General features: G+C 47.0%; 1 protein-coding gene across 1 annotated transcript in view; it reads left to right on the top strand.

The window, feature by feature from the left end:
* The window catches only part of LOC144757465 (equilibrative nucleobase transporter 1-like), a 288474-nt gene that overhangs the window by 55056 nt on the left and 210775 nt on the right, over positions 1 to 22643 (top strand). The window contains exons 3-4 of the mRNA XM_078646380.1: positions 671 to 747; positions 5039 to 5131. Coding sequence (XP_078502506.1) covers positions 671 to 747; positions 5039 to 5131 — 170 coding nt within the window. The remainder of the gene's footprint in view (positions 1 to 670; positions 748 to 5038; positions 5132 to 22643) is intronic.

The following is a 22643-nucleotide window of genomic DNA, read 5'->3' on the forward strand; positions in this document are numbered from 1 at the left end:
GTACAGCTGGGCATGTCTTTGTACTAAATGTACGGTTAGTCGTGTCTTCCATTAGTATGAAGTACAGTTGGGCATGTCTTTGTACGAAATGTACGGTTAGGCGTGTCTTCCATTGGGATAAAGTACAGCTGGGCATGTCTTTGTACGAAATGTACGGTTAGGCGTGTCTTCCATTGGTATGTTGTACAGCTGGGCAAGTCTTTGTACAATATGTTGTATGCTTAGGCATGTCTTCCATTGGTATGTAGTACAGTTAGGCATGTTTTTGTATAGCATGTGGTGCAGATGTGTAGGTTGTCTGGCTACATTTATTTTGTGCTGTATATTTAAGCATGCCTTTGTATGGTGTGCAGCTACGGCATATCTTTACATAGTTAGGCATGTTTTGTAGTTTGTAGCAGAGCTGGGCATTTTACTATGTGCAATATACATGCTTAAGTCTTCTCATGATGTGCCATAAAGTTAGACATTTCTTCACATGCAGCGGGTCTTTTGGCCTGGTGTGCCATAGCTGCCATGTCATGGTTTTCATTCCTCTGCTGGAAGTTACATATAGTTTTCTTTGAATGGTGCATACTACAACCGATTATGTCTGCACACTGAGCGCTATATTCTCGACTGTGTTTAAGGCACTATCCCAGGTAACCTGTTCCTCCTTCTCCCACTCCAGCTTCCGCTTGGCTCCTGTTCCCTGCTATCCCATTGCTGGCGATTGGAGGCCTCCTCTTCATCTTGACAGACATGCAGGTGTGTGCACTTGTCTCACCATGGCTGGCATTGAACACCCAGAGGACACACATGTAAAGGGCATTCAAGAGGGAGAATTGGGGGGGAGGCAGGTAGGGAGGATGGAAAAGAGCAGGAAAGGCATTGATAGGGGCAGGTGACGCGTAAGGGGACAGAAGAGCGACAGAGAGAGAATCCAGAGAGTCCTGGAGTGGACAGGTGAGGGCATGAAAAAGAAAGGAATGAGGCTCAGGGCAGGAGCAACAAGAGAGATGAAGAAAGAACGAAAAAGGATGTGAGGAGACCTGAAAGGACAGAGACAATTGAGGGAACACGAGGGTACACAAGAGATAAATAGTAAGAGGAGAGAATTGAGGGTCAGAGAGTTGTATGTATTGCAACTTATATAGCGCACGTATCACCCGAAGGTATCAAGGCGCTTGCTTAGGGAACCCGTCCTGGTATTCCCCTGTGAGATACCCCGGCAGGGTATCCACAAGGTGAAAGCCAGGCATCCCGCCGCGAGGGGCCGTAGTGGAGATTAAGCAAGCTATTGCCCAGAGTCGCAGAGTGTGACCCCGTGAGTCGAGTAGGCACCGGAGCGAGAATTGTCGAATCCGTGGAATTTTTGAGCCCGAGACCCGCCGAGGCAGGGTATCGAACCCTGGTCCACGGCCGATCTCAGCTTCCGGGTCTGCCGCCTCTAACCACTGAGCCACGCTTCTCCACTTCAGAGTTCAGGGACAATCTTTCAGTGGCTCCCTTTGAGTTTCCTGAAGACACTTATCCAAGCATCAATCATCAGCCACTTGGATAATGGCAATGCCCTGTCCTTGACTTTAAGCTAATTCCATGTAGCTAGAATGCAGGTAGTTCAAAACACCGCTGCCCGCATGATCAACAACTTGCCCCCATGGAGACATGTCAGCTCCCATGCTTAAAACCCTCTATTGGCTCTGCATTAAAAAGAGAGCATTGTTTCAACTCCTCTGCCTGAGCTACAAATCTTGGTCAGGTTTAGGTCCATAATATCTTTAGGATAGACTTATTTCATACCTTCCTGACAGGAACCTAAGATCAAAAAATCAACTTCTGTTTCATCCTCTGTGCATTCATGCATCAAAATATGGCGGCTGGGCGTTTTCCTATCTCGCACCGCACCACTGGAATAAGCTCCCTCGGTTTATTCATACATGTCCTAGTTTTTCTGATTTTAAAAACCATCTTAAAATGTGGGTGTTTTAACTAATTGCCTCTTTCATCCCCTACCTGTCAGAGAGCCGAGATGTTCCTTTGGGGCCGAGTCATGGCGCCCTATCAAGGTCTAATTAACGGATGTATGACGGTACAACGCGTACCGTTACAAAGCGTCCCTTTACGACGCAGTTTTAACAACGCAAGTCGTTCGAACGACTTGCGTTGGGGGGCGCTGATAGTGAATAGTTTAATTTACTATTCCAACACCAGTTCCCGTGGATAGTAGGGAAGGTGTTGGATAGTAAATTAAAGTATCCCCTATCCTAGAGCACCTTCCAGCAAAAGTCGTTGTAACGACTTTCGTTGTTAAAGCTGCGTCGTAACGGTACTGCGTTGTACCAGTTACGTTGTAAAGGATGTTTCCCCTAATTAACATAACATAACATGAGGGGACATGGCAGATAAAAAGCAAGAGAAGAGAAGTGAGGGGACAGAGAACTGAGGGAACGTGAGGGGGCATCACAGATGAAAATCAAGAGGAGAGAAGTGAGAGAGAGAAATGAGGGAAACCGACAAATAAAAAATAAGAGAGGAGAAGTGAGAGGACAGAGAATTGAGGGAACATGAGGTGACATAACCGATGCATGGCAAATGGAGAGAAGTAGGGGAAACGGTGAGAAATGATGGGACACGAAGAGACAGGACAGTTGAAAAACAAGAGGAGAGAAGTGATAGAGAATTATGAGAACCTGAAGGGCAAGAGAAGAATAGTGGGAGGATGGAGAGTATTGAGGGAACATGGGGGACATTACAGATAAAAAACAAGAGGAGAGAAGTGAGGGGGCAGAGAGTTGAGGGGACATCACAGAGGGAAATCACCAGGAGAGAAATGGGAGAGAGAGAATTGAGGGAACATAAGGGGACATGACGGGTGAAAAGCAAGAAGAGAGAGGTGGGTGGACAGAGTATTGAGGGAACATGAGGGGATATTAAAGATGGAAAAAAGCAAGTGCTGAAAATTAGGGGGCAGAGAGAACTGAGGGAGCACAAGGGTACATGGAAGATGCAAGACAAGAAGAGAGAAGTTAGAGCACAGAGAGAAATGAGGGGACACGACAGGTGCATGGCAAAGGGAGAAAAGTGAGGGGGCAGGGAGAGTGGCGGGAACATGAGGAGACATGACAGATTGGAACCAAGAGAAAAAAAGTGAGGGATTATGAGAGGGCATTAGGGTTGCAGAGGGGATGATGGCATGAAAGAGAGAGCTCCAGAAACAGGAGAGTGACCCAAGAAAGGACAAGAACATTGCAAGAGGGATGTAAAAGAGCAGCAGAGGGACACGAGAGAATCAAAGATGAGGGAACGGGAGGGGTATGAGCGATGAGCTGCAGAGAAGAGGTGACCGGACAAGATGTACAGGAAGAAACAGGAGAGAGTGTACAAGAGATGTATGTTAGAAAGAGGGACGCTTGAGCGGTACGGCATGAGGAATGTAAATGTCATGGTACTTATAGAGCGCACTGTCACCAGACGGTCACCTTGCGGTGTCGCCTATGCGGCTTCCTGGCGCTGATACTCATACCGCTGTGGAACCCATCCTGGCTTTCCCTGTGAAGTGTCCACTCCTGGGCACCCCCAGGGTGAAGCCAGGCATCCTTAGCACTGTTGGAGCCGGTGTGGAGGCTAAGCAAGCTATTGCCCAGAGTTGCAGAGTGGGGCCCGTGATTAGAATAGGCACCGAGGCGAGAATGATCAGGTCCGGGGAGATTGAGCCCAAGACCCGCCGAGGCGGGAATTGAACCCTGGTCCCGGGCCAGACCTCTGCATCAGGGTCTGCCGCTCTAACCATTGAGCCACACTCCTCCACATAATATGAGAATATGAAAGGATAGGAGGGATGTTAGGGTTTGGATGGGATGGGCCAAGAAAAGGCACGGGGATTGGAGTCATAGGGGCAGGGAGGTGCATGGAACGTGGGTACTGTATAGTGCGAGGTGATTGGAGAAAGGTAAAGGAGGAGGGGCTTCATGGGAGGGCTGGGTGGGAGAAAGGAGGAGAGGTGCACGCTGAAGGATTGGCAGAAGATGGAATAGAGGCTCAAGGAAGCATGGAGGGAGGCAAGGGGGGATATGAGAGAGACGCCTAGGGGATAGAGAAATATCTCTGAAGGAGTGGAGAGAGGGGCCAGGAGGTGGAGAGGGGTGGAGGGAAGGAAAGACAGGCCTCTACGAATAGAGAATGAGGCATGGAGGGATGGAAAGAGAGGAGGGGAGGGACAGAGAAAGATGCCTGGTGGGATAGAGAGGCCTGAGGGATGGATATACATATAGAGGGTTGGTGAGTCAGCTGGAACTACTGAGAGGGAGAGAGAGAGAGAGAGAGAGAGACATATGATGGGTGGCGAAAGTGCTAGAGAAAGACCTGGAGGGATGGAGAGAAAGAAAGCGACAGGGGCATGAGGGAATGAAGAGCCGTAGACCTGAAGGACGGAGAGAAGGAACAAGCAAAGCCAGGAAGGAACAAGTGAGGCCTGGAGTGATGGAGAGAAGTCTGAGGGGTGAAAAAAGGGAGGCCTGGAAGATTGGAAGACACATGGAGGGGTGGGAGGATGTCTGAAAGCACAAAAAGGAGCCTGAAAGAATAGAGAGACACAATGAGGGATGGAGAGAGACATGGGGAGGTGGAGAAATAGCTTGAGAGTGAGGCCTCGAGGGATGGAGAGGCCAGAAGGGATGGAGGAGGAGAGCCCGGGGTCAAGAGACGGCTGCATGGTGGTGTGGAGAGATAGGCCTGGAGGAGTGTAGAGACACGGGGGGGTAAATGTACCTGAATGGTTGGAGAGAGGGCCTGCAGGGATGGCAAGAGAGGTGTGGATGGATGGGGTGAGGAACTAGGGGGATGGAGAGAGAGGTCTGGAAGATTGGTACACACGTGGAGTGATGGGGGGTGCCTGGAGGAATAGATGGAGACATAGGATGTGGAGAAAGGACTTCAGAGAGGCCAGGAGTGATGGAGAGGGTCTGTAATTAAGTGAGAACCAGGGGCACAAACACTGCAGAATGTGCTGTTGGTCATTTCCTTCTCCCTGACCTCAGTCTTCTGACTCCCTCTGCAGGTTGGAAACCTCTTCGGCCAGCACAGGTCCACCATCATCACGCTCTACAACGGCGCCTTCGACTCCTCCTCGGCCGTCTTCCTGCTCATCAAGGTAATACTGTGGGTCTACTAAGGTGGCTTGTTGCACCTGCATGCTTCCGCCAGTGCTAAATCTGTGCCTTCAATAGTGAACCCTGGTGTGTCGGCGTCTGTTCAGCGACCACTCGGGTAACTGGTCTCCTCTGGAGGTGAATAGCCTACAAAAGACCTCAGGGATACTGGAAGCACTGCTATTCTGGAGGTGCAAGAGCATTACTGGCCCGACATTAGAAGGTGCCGTTTGGTGAGACTTCCTCCTCCCTAGGAGGCCAGACAGCTGGTTCGACGTCTCACCCCATTTGCTCACCCTTGAGTTGTCTGGAGGCAGGTGGCGGAAGGCTGGCCATCTTGGTAGACCCTGGTTGTGGCCTGCTCTCTGTATCCATAGTGCCTTTGGGATGAAGTGCTCCTACAACCCCCTCAGGCTCATACTGTGTTGCTTGAACATGAAATATCTTTACAAAACAAGAGACAAGAGGCGTTTGGCAAAACTGGAACAGTTTGTTTAATTAAACAGGGCGGCTGCGAGGACAATCGCAGGCAAAAGGGTCTGAGGACCGTCTCGACAATCTGTCCCCGGGCTCTTTTTATACAGTTCATTGTATGCAATAAAGTATTTCCGCAAGTCCATGTATGGTAAACTATGTAAGTTGCTGCCTTTGGCGTCATAATTAATTGTCTAATGGAAAGTACAAATATGACTCAACCGTGCGTGGACACAATGGGGCTAGTGGGTAATGTGTCCAGATGTCAGGCATGGGGAGAACGTGATCACTGCTCCCCATGCTGTGGCCTGATCGGCTACATGTTCCTAACTCATGTTGCGGTTCTGACGTTATGGTGTTTTGGGAGCGCGCATACCCCTCCGGCCATGTGTGTTTCATTGGAACCAATCTCACTGGACCATTGTGGTGTCACTGGGCCCATCTGTGAGATTGTTCTAGGGTTTCCTGTTCGTGCATTTCTCTGCCGGCTACGTGCCACCCCAATTGTGACCTGTCACTCAGTGACCTCTGGCCTGGGTCTCTGAGGCTGCCTGATTACATATTTGTGAGTTGTGGAGTTCACAATTGGTGAATTTGTTAATAAAGATGCGATTTCATTGGCATAACTGAATGTATCGTATTTCATTTTAGCATTGATTTTTTTCCCCTCCATATTAACAACTGGACGTCCGCCTTGTCTGCGTGGTCACCTCAAATTTGTAGCTTTTGGCTGGACCTCATATTGTTGCTGGCTTTAGAACTCTGCACTCTAACCTTGTTAACCAGGGGTAAAGACCCTGTGCCCTTCATTTAAACATAGTCGAATTGGCATACTCCTAACTGGTATTTTTAACTTGCCTATAAGTCACTACTATATGATACAAAATGTACCCAGCACCTTGAGACTCTCAACTGTGATTTGCCACGCTTAAAAATCCCAATTTATTTATTGATGGAAAAGTTAAATGCCACTAGTGGCCTGCAGCACTTATTCTAGCTTCCACTATAGTGTCAGTCCTGTGCACAGGTATACCACTGCAGCCTGACTGTACCGAGCAAAACATGCACTGTGACCCCTCCAATTAAACCATATGACAGGTAAAAGCTTCTTATATTATTAAGTCAACCCATGTGGTCCTTGTAGCAAATAGGTCAGGGTGCATGGCATTTAAAAGTAGGACATGTAGAAATGTAATGTTAGTATGTTCTCACAGTGACTGGCACCCAGACGCTACTATCACTGTGGTAGACCTAGCTGTCCTGTGTAGAGAACCAGATTCTGTTGGCTACTTCTACCTACAGATTCTTCACCTGTAGAGCAAACACAAGTGTCAGTCTGGATCTGGAAACCTTGAAGCTCTCACATCGCCGGTAAGGGCCCTGGATTCATATTGAAACCGGAAATGGCATCAGATGATGTAGTCAAATCCATATGTTATGTTATGTTATGTTAGCAGTTATTTATTAAGCGCTCGTACGCCCAAGGGCTTCATGGCGCTATAGAAGGAAACACAACACATAGTAAGACTCAGCAGTAAGCCCGGTTAAACAGCCATGTTTTAAGAGAATGTCTGAAACCAAGTAGGTCTATGCTCATTTTTAAAGAAAACGGGAGCGAATTCCAAAAAGTGTCTGTGAGATGATCAAAGCAGCATCCACCAAGGCGTTTTTTTTTTAAGGACGGGACAACTAGTAAGGCTTTATGAGCCGAACGAAGGTTCAGTGAGGGGCTATATCTGAAAACAAGATTTTTTTATAAACTTCGGGCCTGTATCCTGTAAAGTTTTAAAAATAATACACCCAGTTTTAAACGCAATTCGCTGTGCCACAGGTAACCAGTGAAGTTGTTTCAGGCCAGGTCTGATAGACTGCTATTTTGTTTGTCCAAGAATAAGCCTGGCAGCTTGATTCTGAACAAGTTGGAGTCTTTTTTGCATGCCCGCTGGGAGTCCCAAGTAAAGACTGTTTGAGAAGTCCAGACGGGACAAGACCAGAGCAATGGTAACCTGAGTGAGTGCGGCCTGCGTGAGGAACTGGGCTATCTTTTTTATTTTCTTGAGTTGAAAGAAGCTGGCAGAAACTACAGCGCCAACTTGTCCTTTCAGAGAAAGATCCACACTAAGTGTAACTCCCAGGCTTTTAACTGAGGAAGATCTCATAGGTGGAGCCCCCATGCTAGATGGCCAGAAGCATGGACTCCAACTCAATTAACTTTTCCAAGGCAAGATTAATTCAGTCTTGCCTGGGTTAAGCTTCAGATGATTAAGGCTCATCCATCTCTGTATATGTATCATGATGTTTTGAAATTCCACCACAGAGTCTTTGGTGTTAAGGGGGAAGATGAGTTGGAGATCATCCACGTAGTTATAGATGGTAACTTTAGCATTCCTTAGAGAGTATAATAGTGGGCGGAGATACAGATTAAATAATAAGGGTGATAATGATGATCCTTGCGGCACTCCACATGTAGTGGAAGTTATGGGAGCTGTGAAAGGGCCCAGTCTTACAGATTGCGTATATGTCCTGTGATAAAGGAAGTGATCCAACTTAAAGCGAGGCCCCTGAGGCCGGCTTGTTCGACACGGTTGATAAGGATGGTATAATCAACCGGGTCGAACGCTGCCAACAGATCAAGAAGTACAAGGGCCTGGTGGATGCCTTTATCGGCGTTCCGCCTTTAAGTGTTTTGAACAGCAAGGATCACAGCTTCCGTCGAATGACAAGGACGGAAGCCTGCCTGGTTGGGTTCAAGATAATCAGATTTTTCTATAAATTTGGATACACTCGTAGAGACATGAGCTTCCAAAATTTTTGATGTGTAAGGTAACAGAGATATTGGTCTGTAATTTATCGGGTCTTGTGGGTCTGCTCCTGCTTTTTTAATCAATGGAATAAGCAGAGCTTTCTTAAGGCAACTGGGCACTTTACCCTGTAAAAGTGAACCATTTAACAACGAAAGAGCGCCCTGTGGAATTGCCAACCCCACCTCTCTAAAAATGTGTGGGGGACAAATGTCATCAGGTGAACCAGATTTAACCCGTGCACAAAGATCAGAATTTTTTTGGGCATCAATGGGGGGAAAGGTTTCTAAAGTTAAAGGGTTATGGTAGACATCATCCAATGGAGGGGGGGGGGCAAGGAATTTTGGATGCTCTGCTTTATGGTAGTAATTTTATTTAAAAAGAACGCATTTAGTGAATTGCAGATCTCTTGTGTAGGAGTGACCCGAGGAGTAGTTCTATCACTGTTACTGAGATCGTTCACAATATTGAACAGATCTTTTGTCTTATTCTGTGAGTTCAGGATTTTTTCAGAAAAGTAGTCTGTTTTATGTTTTAGAATACGTTTTTGATACGTTTTACGGGCCATACAGTAATTTTCTTTATCTTGTGATAAGTACCTGGTCCTCCACTTCCTCTATTTTTGACGCACTTCAAGTTTTAAGATCTTCAATTGTGGAGTATACCACTTGTGTGCGTCATTAGGCCGTGCGCGGGGGAAGATCACACAGGGTGCATAAATGTCAGCTGCCCGTTGTATCCAGTGTGACAAGGCTTCTACAGTGACGTCGATGTCTTTGGTCATTAGGGGAAGGGTCGAGGCCAAGGTGTCCAAAAAAGCCAGTGTATCAATGCCCTTCCATTTCCAAATGTTTCCACCCACTTGAGATGTCTGTTTTATGCCTCTGTCGATGGTAAGTATAAAATGTATGAGAAAGTGATCAGACCAGATGCATGGATTTACGGAGGAAATGGATAGAACAAGATTATGAGACCATATTTGGTCCAGACTATGCCCTTTCTCATGGGTAGGAGAATGAATCTGTTGAATTAAATGTAAATCTAAGAGTAAGTCCTTATTGCACTTCCCCTGATTGAACAAAGTCAGTATCCTTTTTTCAGCGCCTTTGTCATGGATCTGGAGTCCTGCTCTCACTCAGGTTTTTTTTCCTCTCATAGAATTCTAAAAGCACAGTACCATGCTCCCTCAAAACAATCAGGGTTTAAACCCGGGAGGGATGGCAAGGGATAGATGTCCATCACAGACTCTCACCCTTATTGCCTCTGGTGCCTTGTTTCAGACCGCGACTCCCAGACCTGTTTCTCATGTCGTAGCATGCTCCCCAAGGCCATTAACCCCTTCGACGCTCATGACGAGCTTAGCTCGTCATGAGTTACACCTCTCGTACGCTCATGACGAGCTGAGCTCGTCATGAACCGCGGGTTTTTAAAAACTTCAGCGCACAGCGGAAATCTGCGCCGCACGCATGGTTAAGAAACCTGATGCTAAGCACATTTTGGGCTGAGCCAAGGGTGACAGATGGAGTAGCAAATGTTCCAGGCACCATTCAAAGTCACCATCTTCATCATCTGGAAGCAACCAGAAGAAGCATTGGAAGACCAAGAAATGGTCCAGGGGTAAGTGACCCCATTGCTCCTCCTTTCCCACTGAACATTTGCCCTCAAAGCTAAAGTTGCTCCGGCATCTGTACTGGACCTGGTCCTGGATCAGCCTCAGACTGCAAATAAACCTTCAGTGACAGAACCGGCACCTCCCAGACCACTCCAAAGCCATCTTTCCTCGAGATCCTGAGGCCACGGTCATCACCACCAGCATTCTGCAATGTCATGTACTCCCTTTCTGCAAGGTTATCCATACCATCCAGCATTCCTGTGCATCTCCATATGGACAATCCATGTTCCTCCCCATGGCCCAATGCTGGCTGGCACCTTATCATTGACCTTGATGCAGCCTCCACATTGCTTCAACTCGCTAGTACGATACACGATGCCCCTGGAGGCTCTGCTGCCACAGGCACAAACTCCCTCTCCACATCCGCTGCCAGATATAATGCCACTGGTGCCCCTACTTGATGCTGTTATGGGGAACAAATCCTGCACAGAAACCCAAGTCCTCATTGAGGAGGAGGAATTCCGAAGTAGACTTTATGACATTTGTGGAACCAATTCTGCCCTGTGGGGGACCCTGGTGAGTATCCTCAGGGAGACTACCAGGGTCTATCTTCCTCTAATGGATTAGACACCTTACTGGAACTTGCCATGGATCTCCCGGCTTCCCAACACCTGAAGTGGTCTCCCTGTATAACATTATGCCGAAAGCTGCAGAGGTATTGGATCTACAGCTTCCAACCATGGACACCAAAACAAATGTCCTCTTGGAAGCCCTCTTACTATTGGCTCTGAGGACAGAGCCCTTGCTCCTTTTTAAGGAGGCCATACGGGAACCAGTCATGGCAGCATGGGAAAAGCCATCTTCTGCCCAGCGGTCAACAGACCAGTGGTCCGTCATCACTGTCCTGCGCAAAAGGATTCAACCTTCCTTTCTGTTTATCCTTCACCAGGGAAGCTGGCCATACAAGCTTCTTGTTCTGGTCAGTCAGGAGCCTTCCTGCCAACTCCTCCTGGCAGGAAATCGAAGTGTCTGAAGGTCTGGGAAAAAATCGCTTTCTCCACGGGAAGCATGGCCCTCAAATCTCTCGATGCACACTGCCTCCTGGCACGTTTCAACCATGTCTTATGGGATATGGCCTCAAGAGATTGTCCATATTCAATTGGGACACAAAACTGTCTCAAAATTACAAGGTGCACTTTTCACAAGCCTATTAATGGCATAGTTTTCTGCAATTTTAACCAATTTTAAACAAAATATATCACAGTCATATTAAGATATGGAAATGAAATCTCATCCACCACTTTCTAGAATTTTTTATGTCACATTTAAATAATCAAAAACTCAACAGTTCGACAGCATTTCTCATGAAGTTTTTTTTTTGTTCTTTTATTGTGCGGTGAGTTTGTATACACATATAATATTCACGTTCAAATTAATTGTAGTGTTACATTTCCCATGTAGTGTTATGGGTCCTAATGCATTTCGGGATGACCCTTTGTCAGGGGAACACTATCCAGGAATCAAACACATATATATGGGATTTGAGTAAAAAGAAAACGCTCTCCCTGATGTGCGTCAACCGTATTCCTAAGGGGTGTTATCGTGCCGCAAGTACTTCAACAGTGATCCAATAGCAGAAAGAATTGCTTTTAAACTCTACACCATCGTGTCATGTAATGCGCCAGTTTCCACGTCGTTTCTTAATTCGCTTCCAGTGCAGTATGTACCTCGCCTCCTCGGAATATCCCAACAACGTTCTTGCCGTACGAAAAGAAGGGGTCAAGGAGAGCACAATCCTAAACCATATGTAAGCAAAGACTAGTAGGTCATATAATGTCCACAATATCTGAACTGTATATATGATGTACTTTAAATTTCAGGACAAAACAAAGGAGTAGATGAAGTTCATGTTCATATTTTCATTTTTCTTTATTTGAAGATCCAAAAAGGTTCAAAGTTGGTAAAAACAGCAGACACGTGTTTCGTCAGTACTAACAATCAGTACTTAGACTTTCTCAGGGCTATGAGGTGGAAAAGTCACAGCGCGTGTGACCTAGTGTCATATGTATATACCAGTAGTTGTGAGACTCAGGAATCAGGGTTGTGAATAAAGCTCCATATCGTCCACTAGGGTGATCCAACAGTGTGAATGAAAAACTGTGGCTAAAAGGAAGTGTCCGCTCGAACTCAGCAAACATTAAACAAAATCCGCAAGCATTTAAGTATTTCCACTAAGAAAAAACAATTCGGGCTCCCTTTAGAAAATGTGCAAACGATATTGCACAGTAAGACAAGTAGTGGAATTCCTGAGTCTGGGTAATGAAACACATAGACCACAGCGCACGTATAGTCACGCGATTTCTGTAGTATGGCCTCGAAACGATGTGGAGGCGGTTGTGTTACTGACGGCACCACATGATAATGACGCCTTGGAGAAACGTTCTTGCCGTAAGCCATATTGTGTTACGGCAAGAACGTTGTTGGGATATTCTGAGGATGCGAGGTACATATATTTTGTTTAAAATTGGTTCAAATTCCAGAAAACTATACCACGAGTAGGCTTGTGAAATGTTCTCTTTGTAATTTTGAGATAGTTTTGTGTCCCAATTGAATGTGATTGATTATGCCTGGCAGGAACTGGTCGGGGACACAACGAAGCACCGGTTGTTTAATTCTGTTCAAATTGGTCTAATTTGTAAAATGTATATAATTCAGGTGTGCAGGTTATAACCTTTTCAGTGAATCAGATGATTGTCCCTCATGTACCGGAAGACATACAGCAGCATGTCCAGGAGAGGCTATACAAGATGGCCAAAATGCCCCCATGCATATCATAATATCTGGGTTGGATACAGCTGATTCGGTGGGCTGTGCAATGTGCACCTCCATCACCATCCGCACACATTCCTGGCTCAGGACCTCCAACTTTTCACGGAATGTCCAGTTGAACCTAATGAACTTGCTATTCGATGGGGAATTCTGTTTGGTGATAAAGCTGATTCATTGATGAATCATTTTAAGACCAGCAAGGCCACTACTCAGCCCCTGTACCTACAATTGCTACTATTGCCTCCTCCGTTGAGTGACTACCATCAGTTTAATTGTTTTTGAGGTTTCTAAAATGTTTTTTTTCTTTTGCCAATGCCAGCCATACCAGTGCAAACTCAGCAGCAGCCAAACCCACTGGTCAAACAGTACAGAGGCAGAGCAGAGGAAGGGTCGGTGTGTCCAACCAGCAGACCCCCCCCCCCCCTCCTCCTCCTCCTCCTCCTCTCCTGCACCTCTCCTGCACCATCAGGAAATCAGACCTAATGTGCTCCCCCAACACTCTTCGCCCAGCACAGGTGTACCATTGTCACCCACTATAGCAGTGCTTTCGACTATTCCTCCACCGTTTTCCTACTCATCAAGGTAATACTATGAATTTACTAAGGTGTCTTGTTGCACTGCATGCTTCTGACTGCTAAAAGTGTGTTTTCACTAGTGACCCTGGTGTAACAGGGGCAGTTCAACAACCCCATGTGTTACTAGTCTCCTGTGTGAGGGTGGATGTCATGCTTTTCCTTGGTAGACCAATGGTTCTCCAGTATTAGGGTGTCTTTCATAGATTCACATGCTTGAATATTCCCCGTCGTCAAACTGGGAGCCCCACGGTAAATAAAATAGCAATAAATCCCAATAAAATATGTGTATAAAAACATATCACACAAATTCCAAAAACAGAAATACTTATAATTACCAGTTTAGCATTAGCACATTGAAATACATATGGGAAAAGAAAAACGCCTTTATAACATATCCATGTCATTATGTTAGTCCAAACTACAGCCAATCAGGCGCAAGCACCTCTCTAGAACCTTCTCCTAAGAGGCTCATGCCGTCAGATTTTCTTCCGCACGTCGTGTGAAGGGAGTCTCCCTGAGCTCTGCTCAGTTTTCAACTTTTTTCTGGATTTCTTTAGTTTTCTAAGATGTCTTCAAGTAAGAAGTCTTTGTTTCGTCCATGTTCTTCTTGTGAGAAGTTGAGACTCTACTCCGAGGACCCTCACAAGAAGTGTATATACTGCCTCTATCCAGATCATGAGGTAGGAAAATGTAAAATCTGCAGGACATTTTTAACCAAGACCCTTAAGGACAGAGAGGGACGTCTTCTCCTATGGTTGTAGAGGTTGAAGGATAAGGATTCACCTCTATCTGACGCAGAAAGCCTTGCGTCAGGTGTGTCCAGAGCTGCTTCAAAGCGTAGTAGTGTTCAGGAGTTGCCATCTCCTTTTCTGAAGAAGAAAAAACTTCCTCTCATGAAGGTGCCTGTTGTGTCTCCACCTCCTCCTACTACGCCTGCACCCTCGAGATCTGACTCTCCGGCGCCCTCAGTTCCTTCTGTGCATGTTTCCACTAAAAAACATGCAAAATCGTCGACAGTCGTTCCGACGATGAAATCTGCCATCTCCAGTTCACTGACAACGACAGTGACGATGACTTGTGCCAGCGGATCGTCGGCGGCTTCTGCGTCGACGTCTTCTACATCAACGATGGTCTGTGTCAGTTTTAAGTCAGTCTCGTCGACGATTCCCATCTCATCGTCTACGTCAAAGAAAAAGGTCTAATCGACGTCGAAATCCTCGTCGACGCTTGCTGTTAAAAGACCCTCTTCGTCGACGAGTGCTCCGTCCACGACGGCTCCATCGGCGTCGATCCCGCCGACGATCGTCTCGTCGATGACCACTCCGTCGACGGCTATGGTCTTGTCGTCAACAGCTTAGTCGACGGCTCCATCCACGGTGAATTTTCCGTCGACGTTCTCATCGTCGTCGACATCTGCCTTGGCATCTTTGCCTTTGGTGCTATTTTCTTCATCAGTTTCTGGACCTCCTATGGCTGACCATTGCACCAGCGACGACAAGTGCCTCTGGAACAGCTCTCACTTCCAAGTCACCCTGAGCCTCCATCACCTCTTTTTGCCACCGGTTCGGAGCATGATTCAAGTTCCGATGAGGAGGATGATGACAGATTCCGACAAGCTCGAAGTCCTTCAGAGCTAGTCATTAAATGTCAAGATTACGAGGATGATCAGGACCATTCTTATTTCCAAGAAGGGGAACCTTCTGTTCAAGTTCCAACAGCGCAGATACCACATTCCCTTATTTCAAATCTCCACTATATGCTGGAGGATTACAATACAAGTTTTCCACCGTCTCATCAAGGGTCTCCTTTACCTACTGTGCCTGTAATTTCAGTGGCTCCTCCTGCTCCTTCACTGCCGGAGCCTGCAGTATCTTCCACCCCATCAACCTCCATTCAAGTTCATGCTACGGTCTATGAGGATGATGACGTTCGCACTGACAAAGAGGACGGCAAGGTTGCGGATGATGATGGGGACATAGCGGATTGGGGCGACCATCAGGTCCAGACACCGTCTCCGCCTCCTTCAGTGCCAGGTGATTCCCCTCCTGTGGACATTGCTAGTTTTCACCAGCTTAAGGAGCGGGCGCGCACAGCGCTTTACGCTTCCTATGGTCATGAAAGACGAGGACTGTTTTCTTTACGACTTCAAAAGTCAGCCCTTCAAACAGGTCCGGGCTGTGCCCATTATTGACTTTATTTGGAATGAAGGTGTCAAGTTGATGCAAACACTCAATACCATTCCGGCTCTTCTTCCTCGTTTGGAAAATAAATATAGAGCACCACAGGGGTCACCTGCTTGCTTAATATTGCAGCCTAAGCCTGACTCCGTAATCTCCCACGCCGCGCAGCGGCGATCCAGGAATCAGTCTTCCCCTATCACCGCTCCTCCAGACTGTGAAGGACGTCGGCTTGACGCCATTGGCCGCAAGTTTTCCACCATGGCTTCTACCACCGTGAGGGCTGAAAATTAGTTGGCCATTCTGGGGCACTACGACCCCCAGATGAGGTCTCATATGTCTTCTTTCATCTACCTCATTCCCGAACCCTCTAGAGCTGAGGCCCTTAAAATTCTTCAGGAGGGAGAGAGGGCGTCCTCTGAAATTATCGATTGCTCGGTCGACATTGCCTGTTTTGGTTTTCACCAGCTTGCGGGAGCAGCCTTATTGCGACACCAGGGCTGGCTTCGTTCCACCTTCTTCCGCCAGGAAGTTCATTCGAAAATCCTCGACATGCCCTATGATGGCGAATTGCTTTTTGGCCAGCATGTGGACGATGTGCTGCAAACTATAAAAAAGGACACCGAGACGGCTCGTGCACTCGGCCGCCTTTTCGTGGTGCACACGGACGCAACACCTCCTCTTCTTCCTTTCACGGCGGATCCACCCAGTACCGATCCTATGGCCAAGGAAATCAACGATACTCCTCCCAGTCCCAGCAGTCCTATCGGCAACAGTCTTCAAAATCTTACCGAGGAAAATCCTCCTACAGGGGTTCCGCTTCTAAAAAACAATGACTTGCCTTCCCCGCTCAAGGTTGGAGGTCGAATCTCCCTTTTCTACTCCAAATGGTCTTCAATCACCTCGGACCGTTTGGAGCTGGACATTGTATCAAAAGACCATGCCTTGGAGTTTGTCAAGTTCCCTCCAAACACTCCTCCAACTGGTCCTCCCCCAGCTCACCTCAAGGAGCTTTGTCAGCAGATTCGGCTCATGATTCAGAAGGGTGCCATCGAATTGGTTCCCAAGTCTCAAAAAGGGATGGGATTTTATTCCCGGTACTTCCTCGTCCTCAAAAAGTCCGGCGACTGGCATCCAATCTGCGAGCCCTGAACAATTATCTGAAGAGTCAATCCTTCCGCATGCTCACGCTTGCGGAAGTTCTCCGCTTTCTCCTGAAAGACGACTTCATGATCACCATCGATCTTCAGGACACGTATTTCCATGTGCCAATACTTCCACAACACCGGAAATACTTGCCCTTTCGAGTGGGGCACAGAGACTTTCAGTTCAAGGTCCTGCCTTTCGGCCTTCGCTCCACCCCTCGTGTCTTCACGAAGGTCCTGGCTCTGGTGGTGGCATACCTACGGTTAAAGGGAATTCAAATTGTTCCCTACCTGGACGACTGTCTCATCAAGTCGCACTCCCGGCATCAGGCGTCCTTGGACACCCGGTTCTGTCAGGATCTGTTCCACTCTCTCTGTCTATCCATCAACATCGAGAAGTCTCAGGTCGTGCTGGCTCTTTGCAGGACTTTTCTGGGCGCGTTTGTGTCCAACGAGCTTCAGTTACGGACACTGCGCATGGTGGCTCTCCTCCACTCAAAAGGGTCCGTTTCTGTTAGACTATTGAAGTCCTTTCTGGGGATGGCGTCCTCCTGCATCTCCCTGATCCCAAATTACAGACTCAAGAGTCGTCCCATTCAGGAAGAATTGGACAAGCAGTGGTGTCAGGTCACCGGCTCTTTCAATGATATGGTTCAAGTGACCAGTCGGATGCGGTTCTCTCTCAATGGTGGGCTCAGCCGTCAAACATCGCTGCCGGTACTTCCTTCCTCAGGGACTATCCATAAAGGGCAAGTGGACCCCATCCCAACACTCCTGGCACATCAACAGGCTGGAGCTAATTGCCATCTTCCTGGCGCTCAAATCCTTCCTTCTCCTACTCTAAGGCGAAGCAGTGCTCATTGAGACCGACAACACCACCAGTATGCACTATGTCAACAAGCAGGGCGGCACCAAGTCACCGCTCCTCTGTCAACTGGCTCAGAGTATCTGGGACTGGGCACTTCGTCACCAGATCACCCTGACAGCGGTTCACCTACCAGGCATCTCCAACAGCCTGGCAGATTCCCTCAGCAGGACCGCGTCCTCGACCCAAGAGTAGGAGCTGCATTTAATCTTTCGGCTGTGGGGTCACCCGACCATGGATCTCTTTCCGAGTCTTGTGAACCGGAAATGCCCGTCCTATGCAAGCTGGCTTCCCCATCAAGGGTCGTCGGGTAATGCCCTTTTGATGGATTGGTGCAATATATTCGCATACGCTTTTCCGCCGATTCCGCTGGTTCCCGAGTGTTGTGGAAAATGCAGGGACAGCCGTGCCACATTCTCCTGATCGCTCCCAGATGGCCTCAACAAGCATGGTTCTCGGAGCAGCTGCTTCTCTCACAGTGCGAACCCATCCTCCTTCACCCTTGAGTGGATCTCCTCACGATGGACGAGGGTCAGATCTGTCATCCGGACCCCTCCTCTCTCAAATTATCAGCCTGGAACCTGAGCACCTTGAATTTGCTCATTTGAACATTTTGCCAGCGTGTAGGGACGTTCTCGCCAATGCGAGGGCTCCGTCTACAATAAAGACCTATAAGCTAAAGTGGAAAAGGTTCTGTCACTGGTGTGCGGCTGCCAATATCCATCCCGTCCATTCCACTCCTGCACAGCTTCTGACGTTGTTTCTACAGCTGGCTCAATCAGGACTTTCCCACTCCACTTTGAAAGTTTTCCTGGCGGCAATATCTCGTTTTCGGCAGGATGGGACTACCTCTCTCTGCTCTCCTAGAATCATTCAACAGTTTTTCAAAGGACTGTTCAGGAAGTTCCCGCCCATTCGGCGTCCTCCACCTTCCTGGCATCTCAATGTTTTGGCACAATTGATGAAGGCGCCTTTCGAGCCTATCCACAAAGCGGATTTAAAATTTGTAACTTCAAAGGTGGCCCTTCTAATTGCTTTGACCTCTTCATGTCGCGTGAGTGATATTCATGCCTTCACCGTTAAACTTCCTTTCCTTCAATTCAAATCGGACTGTGTTCTACTTCGCACCAATCCGATTTTCATGCCTAAAGTACCAACTGATTTTCACCTAAACGAGCCATGTTGCGTTCAGTTTAAAACTCTTTGTTCCATTCACAAATGCCTGATAGGATTGGGGCCAAAATACCTGACTAAAATCTTTCAACCCTATGTCCCCGGGCGATCATTACGCTCAAGTAACCTTCAGCTGCTGCAAGTGCCCAGAATAAAAAAATCTAGACAGGGAGGCCGAGCCCTGGCACACACAGGTCCAGCTCTCTGGAACTCTCTCCCCCAGACATTGAAACAAATCACTAACCATCTGACCTTCCGGAAAACTCTTAAAACCCATCTTTTCACAAATGGTTAATTTTGACCACCCCCACTCAGTCACTCTTGAGCTCGTATCTGCACATTCCATGTTCTTCCACCAGACAAAAGCGCGGAGATACCCCTTCGGGGGTCTATTCAGGCGCGATATAAGACCATAAAATAAATAAAATAAAAATTGCTAGAAACTTTCTTCGCAAATCCTCAAACTCCAGCGGAGCAATGTTTACATTCACTGGACGTTAAAAGATGCCTTAAATTTTATATCGACAGAACGGCGCCCTTTCGTAGATCTGACCAACTGTTCGTTGCTTACGGACGCATGCACAGAGGGCGTTCTGTTACCAAGCCAACTATTGCACGTTGGATTTCTTCAGCAATTTCCTTCTGCCACCAGAAAGCTGGCAAGCTTCTTCAATCTTCAGTGACAGCATTCCACCAGGGCGATGTCATCCTCTAATGCCCTGTTTGCTGGGTTGCCAGTTCACCAGATATGTCGAGCAGCTACGTGGTCCAGGAGGCACACTTTCACAAAGCACTACTGCCTTGAGACGATCAACAAGGCTGATACGGCCGTGGGCCAAGCGGTGCTTTGCAATCTTTTTAAATAAGGTGAGCCCCTATTCTTCCCTCTGCCTCTTGGTGGTATATGATTTGTTATTACCTGCATGGCTACATTATGTCATTATGTTATGTTATGTTAATTTCGATTTATGTAGCGCCAAATCACCGACAGGTCTCTTAGCGCTTGCTTTGGGAACCCGTCCTGGCTTTCCCTGCGAGATAACCCCTACTGGGCATCCCCAAGGTGAAAACTAGGCATCCCATCGCAGTGGGGCCGTAGTGGAGATTAAGCAAGCTATTGCCCAGAGTTGCAAAGTGTGAACCCATGATTCGAGTAGGCACCGAGGCGAGAATTATCGAGTCCGTGGACATTTTGAGCTCAAGACCCTGCCGCGTCAGGAATTGAACCCTGGTCCCGGGTCTGACCTCTGCATCTGGGCCTGCCTCCTCTAACCAGTGAGCCACACTTCTCCCCATTTAGTGGAGTGTTTCCTCATGCCAATGCACTGCTGTTTTGGTCCTGCAGCCAGTTATTACTGCTTACTATTCTATTCAAGCATGTGAATCTAAGACACCCTAATACTGGAGAAGAACAATTGTTACTTACCTGTAAGCAGGTGGTTCTCCAGTATTGGCGTCCTTCATAGATTCACATGCGACCCACCCACCTCCCCTCAGAGGCTAGCTACTCCTCCTAGACTATTTTGTCACCTTGGTGCTATGAAAATCTGAGAGCATGAGCCTTTGAGGAGAAGGTTCTAGAGAGGTGCTTGCACCTGATGGGCTGTAGTTTGGACTAACATAATGACATGGATATGTTATAAAGGTGTTTTTCTTCTCTCATATGTATTCCTATGTGTTAATGCTAACCTGGTACTTATAAGTATTTCTGGTTTGGGAATTTGTGTGATATGTTTTTATATACATACTTTATTGGGATTTATTGCTATTTTATTAACCGTGGAGCTCTCACTTCGACGACGGGGAATATTCAAGCATGTGAATCTATGAAAGACCCCAATACTGGAGAACCACATGTTTACAGGTAAGTAACAATTGTTCATCTTCCAAATAGTGGAATAGGCTCCATCCCATATCCACCCTCTGCCACCCTCCCCTAAAACTCTTAGCCCACACCTCCCAGACTACCTTTCCATGCTGCATACAAGAGGTAACAACACAGAAGCCAATACTGCAACTTCTAATTTAAGAAGGAATAGATTACTACGCGCAAAGAACTAAACTAAGTGCGAGTGTGGACAAATTTGTCAGAAATGAATCCTATTTATTATTCATCAATATTTTTCAGCAAAATTGTTGGTTAAAGTTCACCAGACAATTGACGACAATTTATCAAAAGACAGACACTACGAAATACAAATTTCATAAAAACGACATTTACAAAGGCAAGTACACATTAGTGGGGGAATAGCAAACAACCATAGTTGATCAACTTTCACATTCGAATCTCGCTCTCTCACACAAACCATACATACATGAATAAATTTTCACAATTTCAAATGTCCCCAAATTTTTTTTCAAGAACACCAAAGGGACCTATTTGGTCAGATTGCAATATTTATTTTACTCAGAATGAGCTATTTGATTATTAGCATCCTTATGGTGTGCATAGGCGGTCTACGCGTTTCGAACCCCTATTAAGTGGGGGGGTTCTCATCAGGACCTCATAACTGTAGGGAAAAGAAATGAGATTGGGGTCACTGTATTTGAAACAACGCTTAAAAGAACAAGCTGCCACCTCTGAATATGCCTCTAACCTATGGTATGAGTGTGCACCATTGAGATTTGGGAGGGGGGAACCGGACGACGACAAACTGCAAAAAGAATTCACAAAAACGTCGAGTCAACCCCTATATAAACTCCAATTACATGTGTAACTACCAAGTACGAAAAGAAACACTAAAATTGCACTTACGTGTTCTTTATCGTGGTGTTTTAATTGTTTCTCTGAAAGGGAGAAGGAGCGAGTCAGTTTCTTGTGTTAAAGGGAGGGGTGGGTTGGCGGGAGGGCAGAGGGGTGAAGACTTACTTGTTTGGAATTCGGAATGAAGATTGACCGGGGGTTTGCCACAAATTAATCGAGGACCTGAAAGGAGAGGAAATGGGTGTGAGCAATTGGGTTCGCAGAACGCTTTGGAGAGCCTGCAAGCTTGTTCAATTGCCGGGCTTACTTTACGCTCCGCGGCGTCTTGGCTCAGTTGGTGGCTGATCAGTGTCGGCGAAAAATACCACGAATGTCAGGCTGGCTGGCATAGAAAGCACCTCTAAGGACGCAACCGCGCTTCCGGGTTGCAGTGCTTCTGGGAGTTGTAGTTCAGGCTAGCTGTTTAGTATCGATGTGTATTTCGGAACTAGATTCCATAAGGAGCTGATGCGTGCAAATAGAAACTAGTAGGGCTTAAGTGAGTCGATACAATTCAGACATTTCATTCAGGCCTTCAATTGCGGAGTTAAATTTCAAAATAAGCATTGCTTCTCGCTGGAGTAGTTTTTTGTCTAAATCGCCGCCTCTTTGGTCGTTATCGACCTTCAATATCACTGTCCATTTTAGATCGGATTCCTTATGGTCCATGGTTTGCCAGCGATTTACTAATGGCGCTGTCAGGGTCTTCATTCTTATACGCGATTTAGGCTGCGTTATGCGCGTTCTGACTTCCTGGTTTGTTTTTCCTATGTATAGGAGATCACATGGGCACTTGATCCCATAGATCACATTTCGTGATTTGCAGTTGGTAAAGGAATTATGTATCCAATATATGTTTTTATATTCGAAGACTGATCCTTCTTCAGTGGAAGAATAACATAGACAAGTTCCGCACTTCTTGTGTCCCACTACTGGAGGCAGGCCAACGTAGGATCTGACTGACATCACTTCTTTCCGTGGCATTGCTGCCCGGACCAAACGATTGCCAATGGTCCGATTTTTTCGGAAGGCGAATAATGGCTTCACATTGAGTGTTGTGTGTAGGTTTTTTATCAAATGCCAATTACTGGCTACCACTTTTTTAAGCAGGTTGGAATTG

This window comes from Lissotriton helveticus, chromosome 1_1 (genome assembly GCF_964261635.1).
Source record: "Lissotriton helveticus chromosome 1_1, aLisHel1.1, whole genome shotgun sequence".
Classification (NCBI taxonomy): domain Eukaryota; kingdom Metazoa; phylum Chordata; class Amphibia; order Caudata; family Salamandridae; genus Lissotriton; species Lissotriton helveticus.